The sequence below is a fragment of the Camelina sativa genome, chromosome 2, assembly GCF_030686135.1.
Source record: "Camelina sativa cultivar CO46 ecotype springtype chromosome 2, ASM3068613v1".
Lineage (NCBI taxonomy): Eukaryota > Viridiplantae > Streptophyta > Magnoliopsida > Brassicales > Brassicaceae > Camelina > Camelina sativa.
Genome location: NC_141881.1, coordinates 14,826,910 through 14,837,785, shown reverse-complemented (window position 1 = coordinate 14,837,785; position 10,876 = coordinate 14,826,910). Strand labels below are relative to the sequence as shown.

General features: G+C 36.2%; 2 protein-coding genes across 5 annotated transcripts; one reads left to right on the top strand and one right to left on the bottom strand.

The window, feature by feature from the left end:
• Positions 1–1,158: 1,158 nt before the first annotated feature.
• Positions 1,159–7,304, top strand: LOC104718144 (uncharacterized). The gene is made up of 16 exons (XM_087483255.1): positions 1,159–1,605; positions 2,196–2,617; positions 2,714–2,939; positions 3,044–3,292; positions 3,383–3,498; positions 3,630–3,728; positions 3,851–3,938; positions 4,056–4,285; positions 4,367–4,551; positions 4,673–4,872; positions 5,138–5,470; positions 5,550–5,651; positions 5,867–6,164; positions 6,289–6,437; positions 6,521–6,805; positions 6,952–7,304. The coding sequence occupies exons 2-16, from the start codon at positions 2,325–2,327 to the stop codon at positions 7,138–7,140; spliced, it is 3,042 nt and encodes a 1,013-aa protein (XP_087339381.1). The 5' UTR covers positions 1,159–1,605; positions 2,196–2,324; the 3' UTR covers positions 7,141–7,304.
• A 46-nt stretch (positions 7,305–7,350) lies between these two features.
• LOC104718153 (uncharacterized) lies at positions 7,351–10,876 on the bottom strand. Of its 4 annotated transcripts, none has more exons than XM_087483267.1 (9): positions 10,594–10,876; positions 10,085–10,239; positions 9,867–9,954; positions 8,856–9,564; positions 8,688–8,738; positions 8,381–8,478; positions 7,941–8,063; positions 7,772–7,861; positions 7,351–7,694 (listed from the first exon to the last, which is right to left on the bottom strand). In XM_087483267.1, the coding sequence occupies exons 1-9, from the start codon at positions 10,639–10,641 to the stop codon at positions 7,584–7,586; spliced, it is 1,473 nt and encodes a 490-aa protein (XP_087339393.1). In that variant the 5' UTR covers positions 10,642–10,876; the 3' UTR covers positions 7,351–7,583. The 4 variants fall into 4 exon arrangements, with proteins under 4 accessions (XP_087339393.1, XP_087339402.1, XP_087339388.1 ...); XM_087483276.1 differs by having other exon boundaries at positions 8,381–8,475; positions 10,594–10,855; XM_087483262.1 differs by having other exon boundaries at positions 8,688–8,741; positions 10,594–10,853.

Sequence of the window (10,876 nt, the reverse complement as noted above, 5' to 3'; positions counted from 1 at the left end):
ATGGGTTCCTTACTTATACATTGTATTATAAAAACAGTATTATATGATATACACTGATATAGAAATGAGAAATATATAATCAAATATCTAAAAGATGTTGACTTACAAAGAAATCAAACACCGAAACTTATGTGAATTATTAGTTTTAAAGACTTGCAAATTGCATCAGAATGATCTGGTTCTCATTAGCTCAAATACAGTTTATAAAGATATATAAGAAACTGAAACAAACCAAAAAGAAAGGACATGACCCAACTAGCTCAACTAGTTCTACTTACAACGGAAAAATAGGGAAACAAACTTTGACACATTCTAACCAGAAGAATAAGTCTCTTATTGACTTAAACTTAGTCAACAAGTTAGAGAGAAGAAAAAAAAATAATACTACTACTATGTTAATTAACTGGATGGGGTTTAATTAATGAGCAGCTAAATTAATGTGCACAGCCCAATATTATAAAGACATGGCATGTGTTTTGAGTGCATCAAGTTTTGCAATTTATAAACCTAACGCGTTTATTATCCCCTTGACTCTCATACATACTCACCTTACGTGTTACTTTCTTACACTTCTTTTGTGGTACTATAAATTTTGACATATGCTTTAAGTAACCTGTATCTTTATCTCAATTTGCCATTGGAGATTTAGTACTTCATTTTTCAATTTAAATAGCAAACCTAATGATCCCAGTTTGGTGTGAATAATATAGAAGTCTCTTGTTGTTTTCGTCAACATATAAGTCATTTATTATTGCCAACATTATTGAAAGCCAATAAAACCAACATTGTAGAACTCTTTTTTTTTTGTTTTTTTTTTATAAAATACATTAATCAATAAAAATCACCAAGTCACCAACCTATCATATTTCGACACGTGTCAACTTTTGTAATAAAAAAATCAATTATCGTGAAAATACAACACAATTGTAAATTAAACTATAAAATATGTCATCTACAAAAAAAAATAGATAGATTATTAGATTGCTTCAATAACAAGTTGTACAAAATTGCACACGCAAATCATATATATTATCTTGTAATGAAAAAGAAAAAAAAAAGAAAGATTCGGACATTTCGAAGGTAGCAAAAATGGAATTATTCGTTGATTCCCTCCCTTGCTTACTTCTATTACTATTATTTTTTAATTTAATTATTTATTAATTAATATATTTATTTTCACTTTTTTGGTGTTTTTTAAAAAAGAGCTTCAGACGAAAATGGCGATCAATTTGGTAACCGCCTCTTTCATTATTTCCTTCCTCTTCTCTCTTCTCTCTCTCTCTCAGAAAAAAAAGAAAAGAAAAAAGCAGAGATTTTTCAACAAATTGCACTATAAAAACACGAGCCACGTGATTCGTTTCTACGCCTTTCTTCTTGACTCATCATTCATCATTCATCTAATATAGATCAATTGATTGATTCATTCTGTGTTTCTCAATTTAGGGTTTCTTTTTCAAATTTGGGGCTAAAACAAAGCTCTAAGGCACCACCACGACATTGATTTTGACTTTATTCAAATCGGAGATTTCGATTTTTTTTTTCTCAAGTTTAAGCTCGAATTCGAGGTTTTCTTCTAAGAACGAGATTTACCTCCGCTGCTAAAAGGTATGATTTTTTTTTTTTTTATCGATTTTTGAGTTTAAAAAGATAGGTTTTTTTTTTTTTTTTTTTTTTGAATTTGGATGTGTTTGCATGTTACTGCTTTTGAATGTTTCTTTTTTGTACAGTTTTGAATTTTAAGATTCATCTATCTAACGATGATGTATGTTTTTTTTTCTTTTTCCCGTTTTTGGGAGTCTGCAACAGAAAAGAGTCAGAGATAAGTATGTTGCTTATTTGGGGTTAGTTCAAGTGTTTTTTTTTTTTTTTTTAACCATTTTCTTCAGGGTTATTGACAGTGGATGACGTTTATGTGAGAATTGAATTGTTCATTGTATATGTTGTGGGAATGAGTTGATTAGATATCTGGCATATACTGATACAAGAATGATGAGTAGAGTTGTGTTTTTTTTGGTTATGAAATTTGTATTGCTTTCTTTATGCTTGTTTGGCTTCTTTTGTGTCATGGGTGTTTTAAAATGGCTAGTTCTAGTTCTAGTATCAGTGATGAGTTAACTTATTTGTAATTCAAGGATCAAGGGTCCCTTAGTATCAGATAGCACTGTGCTGACTCTTTTTTTTTCTTGTTTCCTTAGGCACAAGGTTTTGTCTGCTGAGCTAGAAACTGGAAGCTCAGAGTTATATTCATTTACCATTCCTAGCCGTGTCAAGATTTAAACTGTCATCAAGAAATTCAAGGACGGAGCTTCTACGTATTAAGTGCGATGGTCTCTGACAGGCATTCTGCTCGTTTGTATAATTCCCTCCCAATGGAGAGGGTCAGAACCATTCTAACACATACTTACCCTTATCCGCATGAGCATTCACGTCATGCTATCATTGCTGTATTCTTTGGTTGCCTATTTTTTATTTCATCGGATAACATGCACACCCTCATAGAAAAGTTTTCACTCAAGTGGTGGTCCATGTATGCATGTTTGCTCGGATTTTTCTACTTCTTTTCTTCTCCATTTATCCATAAGACCATTAGACCAAATTATTCAAACTTCAGTCGGTGGTAAGTAACTGTTGATTCAATCTTCTGAAATGATCAGATATCAACTTTCACTCTTTGACATTTCATAATTTTCTTTTGTTTTGGTTTTGGGTGTAGGTACATTGCCTGGATTTTAGTTGCAGCTTTGTATCATCTTCCTAATTTTCAGTCAATGGGTTTGGATTTGAGGATGAATTTGTCCTTGTTTCTAACAATTTACATATCATCCATACTCTTCCTTGTTGTCTTCCACATCATCTTTCTTGGCCTTTGGTATGTTGGTCTTGTTTCTCGCGTGGCTGGAAGACGCCCAGAGATCTTAACCATTCTTCAAAACTGCGCTGTAAGCTCACTATTGACAGCCTTGCACATTAAAGCCCACTTATTTGCTTCAAATATTCTCTTTCCTATAAAAATGATTGTCTTTATGTCTTTCCGCTTGTGCAGGTTCTTAGCATGGCCTGCTGTATATTTTACAGTCATTGTGGTAATCGAGCTATTCTTAGGCAAAAACCACATGGGAGACAGTATTCTAGTTGGTTTTCGTTCTGGAAAAAAGAACATAGGAACAATACCTGGCTTGCAAAATTCATTCGTATGAATGAGCTGAAAGACCAAGTGTGTTCGTCATGGTTTGCTCCTGTTGGATCTGCAAGTGATTATCCACTATTATCCAAATGGTTCATTTACGGGGAGGTATCTCTTCTTTAAACTGTTCTAATGAGTTGTGAATATGTTTTATTTGTTCACTCTTTAATAATCCTATTCATACCTTGTTATTTGCAGATTGCATGCAACGGATCGTGTCCTGATTCATCTGACGAAATTTCTCCTATATACTCCTTGTGGGCCACATTTATTGGTCTTTACATTGCCAATTATGTAGTGGAGAGATCAACAGGGTAAATAGCGTCTATGTCATAAGTGTCAAATTAATATGTGCAATTGAGGATCAACAGTACATTCATATGAACAGCTTTGGTCTTACACTCAAAGGGCATGTTTAATCTTAGAGTTTTAATATACTTTTTAGGTGGGCTCTGACACACCCTCTATCAGTCGACAAATATGAGAAGCTGAAGAATCAGCAATTGAGACCTGATTTCTTAGATATGGTTCCTTGGTATTCAGGGTACGTCAATGCTAAACTAAAATTTTCCCTTTCTGCTTACCATTTTTTTTTTAATGTGGCAAGTAACAGAGGAAGGCAGGATACTTTAACCAGGTGCTGACCTATCTCATTGTATATTTCAGAACATCGGCTGATTTGTTCAAAACTGTGTTTGACCTCCTTGTGTCAGTCACGGTATTTGTTGGCCGCTTTGACATGCGGATGCTGCAGGTAGACCTTTTAAACTTATGATATGATATTCTCAGGTCATTCCTCTCTTTGCAGATAGACATCTGAGATAATTGAATTTAACTTTTGTTGGTTTTTTCCTTTGTGCCAAATCTTTAGGCTGCAATGACCAAATCTGATGATGCAACTGGTAGAAAGGAACTTTTGTATGATCACCTTGCTGATAAGAATGATTTTTGGTTTGATTTCATGGCGGACACTGGTGATGGGGGGAATTCATCATATAGTGTTGCGAAACTTCTTGCTCAGCCTTCTCTCAAAGTTCCAGTGGCTGATGATTTTCTATCTCTTCCACGGGGCAATGTACTGCTTATTGGAGGAGATCTTGCGTAAGTGCTTTACTTATTATTTGTATATATTTACATATTCCCAAGCTTTTGTCAAATCTAACCATGGCTGTTTTTCTCCAGATACCCAAATCCGTCATCTTTTACATATGAAAAACGTCTCTTCTGTCCTTTTGAGTATGCGCTGCAGCCACCGCGTTGGTATAAAAATGACTCTATTGCTGTTGACAAGCCTGAATTACCCGATGGAGTGTCTGATCTTAAGAGTTATGAAGGTCCACAATGTTTTCTAATCCCTGGAAACCATGGTGAGTTTCAGGTCTCAGCTTCATTTATTTTTTAAAGAAATTGTTTCACTTACCTGCATGCATATTCGGTTTCTTCTTTCATCTCCTCTAACTGTAGGGTTATTTGTTTATTATTTCGTAGACTGGTTTGACGGACTCAATACTTTCATGAGGTATATATGCCATAAGAGTTGGTTAGGCGGCTGGTTAATGCCTCAGAAGAAAAGCTATTTTGCCTTGCAGCTACCTAAGGGATGGTGGGTGTTTGGTTTGGATCTCGCTCTTCATGGTGATATTGATGTCGACCAATTCAAATTCTTTTCCGAATTGGTGAAGGGCAAGGTAGTTTGTGTATCACTTTTCTTTTCCATCCTTTATATAGGGTTTGTAGATGTAATGTAAATATTTTTGTCACCTAGTCAGAGTTCTACCATTAACTGGCTAACCACCTACTATATACTGTATTACTCTGGTTATATTTGTGATGCCTTTTGTTTCTGAAATGCTCCTAACAAGTGGATTAGGCTATATTTTTAGTGGCTTCATCTTTTCGTATTACTCAATTTTCATTTTATTGCTTTAATAAAATTAATATTTTTTCGTTCAGGTTGGTGAGAATGATGCTGTGATCATTATCACGCATGAACCAAACTGGCTTCTTGATTGGTACTGGAGCGGCGATACAGGGAAGAACGTGAGACATCTGATATGCGACGTTTTGAAATACAGGTGCAAACTTAGAATGGCAGGAGATTTGCATCACTATATGCGACATTCATGTAATCAATCAGATGGACCTGCCCATGTCCAACATCTTCTTGTTAATGGCTGTGGAGGAGCTTTTCTGCATCCCACCCATGTGTTCAGCAATTTTTCAAAGTTCTATGGGGCCTCTTATGGAAGCAAGGTTGCCTACCCCTCTTTTGAGGATTCAAGCATAGTAAGTTTCCTCTCACAAACTTTCCTTGTTTATAACTTTTCATAGTCATATATTAACTGGTGTTTTCGGCTGTTTGCAGATTGCTTTGGGAAATATTTTGAAATTCCGGAAAAAGAACTGGCAGTTTGATTTTATTGGTGGTATTATATACTTCATCTTGGTCTTTTCATTGTTCCCTCAGGTGCGTATTAAGCTTTTCCTATTTAAATATTGCACAACATGCAGTAATAATAGATTGGGAAGCTGAGATTGTGTTTTATATGCTGTAGCAGTTCTTTTTGGTTCCTGAGTTTTGCATATACGTAGATTTGCTTTTTCCTTGAGAACCATCATATAGGCTCACTTCTCACAAGAAAACTGCAATCTCATTCCCTTCTTGTTCCTCGTTTATTTCAGTGTAAGCTAGCTCACGTCTTACGAGGTGATTCGTTTTCTGGTCACCTTGAGAGTTTCTTAGGCACTGTTTGGAACGCCTTTGCGTATGTGATGGAACAATCTTATGTGTCTTTTACCGGTGTCTTGATGTTGCTGATAACTGCAATCGCATTTGTCCCCTCAAAAATATCTCGGAAGAAACGAGTTGTAATTGGAGTTCTTCATGTTGCTGCACACCTGATGGCAGCTCTGATTCTCATGTTGATGTTGGAACTGGGCATAGAAATCTGTATTCAGCATAATCTCCTTGCAAATTCTGGTCAGTTTTCATACCAACGTGCATAATTTTATTGTATACTGAACAACCATCTTCACTCACTGGGTGAAATTTTCTGTGTTTAGCCTTTATTGATTTTGTGACTCCTACATTTTTGTTTATACAGGGTATCATACATTATATCAGTGGTACAAATCAGTGGAGAGTGAGCATTTCCCGGACCCTACTGGCCTTCGAGCCCGTATTGAACAATGGACGTTTGGCTTATATCCTGCTTGCATAAAGTATCTTATGTCAGCATTTGATGTTCCTGAGGTAAATAATGTACTGGGTTTTGTCTCTGTTCTGACAAACCAAATATCCAATTTGAAAAAAACAACTGAGTGCTTTAACATCAGGTGATGGCGGTTACCCGGACCAACATTTGCAAAGACGGAATGGCATCACTTTCCCGAAGCGGAGCTGTTATCTATTATGCTTCTGTCTTCCTTTACTTTTGGGTCTTCTCAACTCCTGTCGTGTCTATGGTATTTGGAAGCTACTTGTATATCTGCATCAACTGGTTCCACATACACTTTGATGAAGCTTTCTCTTCACTCCGCATTGCCAATTACAAATCTTTCACCCGTTTCCACATCCTAGAAGATGGAGACATCGAAGTTTTCACGCTAGCAGTTGATAAGGTAAGAAAATACTCTACTTATGACAGTTGCTACCTGACACTGATGCTACTAATGAACCAAATGCGACTTCCAATCTTTATTGATTCTGTCATTAACTGCATGGTTAAGGAACTTTAACCAAAGATATGTATGTTATATGAGTTTAGGTGCCAAAAGACTGGAAACTAGACAAAGATTGGGATTCAGAGCCGAAACAAAGCTTCAAGATGAGCTATGAGAGACAGTTTCCAAGTAAATGGTGTGCTCCAACAGCCCAACAAGACCCTGTTAATACCGTAAAGATAGTAGATCGTTTCACGATTCATAGATCAGAAAAACAAAACGGAGAATGTTAGATATGGATCAGTTAAGAACTGGTTTAACTGATCCTTTTGATTGTATCGCTCTCTTTGTATAAAATTAGAATGTAATGTAATGTAGCCTCTTTGCTTGTTTGAGATGAATGAAGTATGACAGAATATATATATGCCTATTGATATATAAATTCCAGTTTTCTTCATACTTCTATTAGTCAAAGACACAAAGTTAAATCAGATGACTTCTTATAGAAGGAAATGATTTTTATTGTTTTTGGGTTTCAAGTTACAAAGTAGATTGGCACAACATACTCTCTAAGTAGCTTTAGCTATCCCTCTCTCTCTCGCTCAACCATACAACAATTTTTGCGCTTAATCAAAGCCTTCCTAATTTTACAAATCAAGGAAAAAATACAGGGAGAGGACAACTCATATAAGCTTTTAAAAGGTACAGTGAAGATATCAACCTTGTTAAGGGAATTTTATGAAGAAGGGGCGTATTCATGGATGACCGTCGCTAATTTATCTCTAGCTTCTGCAGTCTTTGTCCTTATCAGAAAGGTTCTCGGCGTTACATTCTCGCTGGAGTCCTCCTGTTGCAGGTAGACAAAATCAGAGAAACCACAAAACCAACATGAAAACACTTAAAAAAAAGGAAGATTTTCTTTACCGAGGAGTGGAATATTGCAACAAGGGCGTTCTTCTGTGGGCTCGTCTTGATTCCAGCATACAGTAGTGCATTCAGAAGCAGTTTACCAACCTGACAAGAAAAAATGGATTTATAATGTTGGAAATCTGTAGACCAATTTGAATGTGAAGTGTTGTCTACTGAATCATACTTCGTTTCGGACAAGGATTGTGGGTTTTGATTCTTTTGTCCCCTTGTCAACGCCTTCAATGCATTTTATGGAGAGATTCCCAGTTCCTCTATCTTTCCAACCTTTATCTGCTGGGTCACTTGACTGCACAATATCATGGATACAAAGCTTACAATGTTAGCAAAAACAGAATATCAAGATAACTACAGTAGAGAAAATAAACTACTTCACAAGCACTATGACACCTAAAGAGGACTTTGAGGATGAATAATAATTAGGAAAGAACATTTTCATCTTTAACCTTTATGGTCTCTCGTACGTGATGCTATATCCTCATTATGGTTATTAATATTACATCACTCAATATGTGCAAAAAAAACAGCAACATATTATGAAACAATATAGTGAGTGATATTGTAGAATAGCGGAAAATAACATCAAAGTTTCAGCCAACAAAATACCTTTACATAAAGTTTGCATTTGACTTCATGAACCACAGTAACACCCTCTTCTTTAGTCTTTTTGACAGATGGGCTGCTCGGTTGAGGTTGTTCATCTTCTGTCAAGTCAAAAGAAGCCAACGTTTACAGGTCCATTATGCCTCAAGATTTGTTATAGATAATTTCCTCTAGGTAAGTTGTAACTTCAGGATAGAAAACTATATCAAGATTGTGGTTTCAAAGAGATTTGAACTCGTAAGTCCTAACATAATTTTTTAAAGAAAAAGGAACACAAAATTGGAAGATAACAATATACTGATCAACTTACCACCATCTGCATCATCTGCAGAATCCCGCTTTACTGCTATGGGCACTGGAGCTGCTAATACCAGCAAACAAGAAAAGGAGAGGTTAGGTCTCTGAAACTATTTTCCTAAATATAAAAAGCTGATCAACGACAAGTCCACTATTTTGCCAATGGAACAAGTAGAGATACCTCCAGATGAAAAAGGGTTTTGATTATTCGAAGATGAGAAAGGAGGTTGGCTAGTAGAGACTGCTCCGGCTTGACTGCTGGAAAATAGACTTGGTTGGCTGCTTTTAGCCAAACCAAACTGGCCACTGTTAAAAGACCCAGTCTGGCTATTTGAGACTGCTCCTGCTTGACTGCTGGAAAATAGGCTTGGTTGGCTGCTTTTAGCCGAACCAAACTGGCCACTGCTAAAAAGACCAGTCTGGCTATTAGAGACTGCTCCTGCTTGACTGCTGGAAAACAGGCTTGGTTGGCTGCTTTTGGCCGAACCAAACTGGCCACTGCTAAAAGACCCAGTCTGGCTATTAGAGACTGCTCCTTCTTGACTGCTGGATAATAAGCTTGGTTGGCTGCTTTTGGCGACACCAAACTGGCTACTGCCAAAAGACCCAGTCTGGCTATTAAATGTTGAACCAAATTGACTGTTGGAGAATGTTCCAGGTTGGCTTGAAGACAAACTAGACTGACTACTGGAAAAATTGGAAGATGGATTGTTTGAGAAGAGCCCAGGTTGACTGTTTGAAGCAAATAAGCTATTATTTGAAACTGATTTAACATTGCTATTCTTGATGTCAGCCACTATTTTCTTCTCTGCTCCACGAGATTCAGGGGATACATTTTCTCCCTTTCCCTTATTTTCTTTCAGCCAGTTGACAACATCCTTAAACTTTTCCTGCAGACATGAAGCAGAAAACTAATGAGCTAGTGTACTGAACAAAAGGTGTAGCACAAAACAAAGCAAGGGACTCAAAGAGTTAGCTACTCTATCCTTTTCATATAAATGGACATCGAAACCAAAGACAAACTAGAAAGTTAGCATTCTTGATGAGTCGATAAAAAAAACCATCCTAGATGTTTTTCATTATGAGAAAAGGAGGCCTCTAAATTCAGGATAAACCAAGTACGTACACTGTTAAACATTAAGAGGAATCAAAATGTTTTAAATTCATGTCATATAACATTTAGTGTATTTACCAGAATGTTTGAAGCATGCGAAATGTAGTCATTCATCCCATCTTCCCAAAGTTCATCAGGATGATTCTTCAACTGTAACTGCACCCAACTGTTTTCAAATTGAAGCATAAGTAATTTCTTATTGAAGGTGCAAACAAACCAAGTTAATTATGTTTCATAAACTATATATAATACAACAAGCGCAGAGATAAAATATATTCTAAAACACAACTGTTCACCTTACAAATTGGTTATTAAGAGCTCTCACATTCTTCCTAGCTAACTCAGCTCTCTGCTTATCCAATGATGCTGATGTTAATGAACTCTTCTGCATCGGTGCCACATTCTTCTGGATACCAAATAAGGTTCCATCCATTGGTTTAGCATTCTTAAACTGCAGAAAATTCAAAAAAATAATTCCAGCTAAAGTATGAGCTAACTGATTCAATTCGATATCAAACTGCTCTAAAAATTCAAAATCTAACTAAGCAATAGATCTAAAGCAAACACCTGTGAGCTAAATCATGGGCAATGCCCACAAACCAGAACTTGTTTTACATTATAAAGTTACAGACTTTATTCATAGTCATCAATCACCCAACAAAGAAGTACCAACAAAGTATCAATTTTTCTCACCGAAACAGAGAATCAACGCAAATACCGAATCTTTAACGAGATTCAATCGGCAAAATCAAAACTTTTCTATTGTACCATGAACACAAAAAGTAAATCGGAAGAAAAAACTCACGGAAGGGTCATTGGATTCGGAGACGGCGGCGCGTTTTACTCCCCTCATGATTCACACACAGTCTCGGCTTTTTGCTTAACTCGGCGGTATTACAACCGGAAGGAACCAAAAAGAGGCAGCTACTAAAAGGGGGAAATTTTATTTTAGGGTTTATTGTTCTGTCTTTTTTTCTCTTCAAAATTTATTTTTTAAAAATACAAACCTTTTGAAAGAGGAGAAGAAAAAAAAAAGATTCTCTTTTTAGATGCTTTTTTTCCCCATTGTGGAAATGGAAAACCACATC

What these genes read in the sequence shown, in the direction of transcription:
- LOC104718144 (XM_087483255.1), top strand. Translation starts at nt 2,325, where the DNA reads ATGGTCTCTGACAGGCATTCTGCTCGTTTGTATAATTCCCTCCCAATG. An exon ending in TTGACATGCGGATGCTGCAG is followed by an intron (nt 3,939 to 4,055) that starts GTAGACCTTTTA and finishes CCAAATCTTTAG; the next exon opens with GCTGCAATGACCAAATCTGA. An exon ending in CAGCATTTGATGTTCCTGAG is followed by an intron (nt 6,438 to 6,520) that starts GTAAATAATGTA and finishes CTTTAACATCAG; the next exon opens with GTGATGGCGGTTACCCGGAC.
- LOC104718153 (XM_087483262.1), bottom strand. Translation starts at nt 10,641, where the DNA reads ATGAGGGGAGTAAAACGCGCCGCCGTCTCCGAATCCAATGACCCTTCC. An exon ending in CGCATGCTTCAAACATTCTG is followed by an intron (nt 9,565 to 9,866) that starts GTAAATACACTA and finishes TCATGTCTGCAG; the next exon opens with GAAAAGTTTAAGGATGTTGT. An exon ending in AAACCCTTTTTCATCTGGAG is followed by an intron (nt 8,742 to 8,855) that starts GTATCTCTACTT and finishes TGCTGGTATTAG; the next exon opens with CAGCTCCAGTGCCCATAGCA.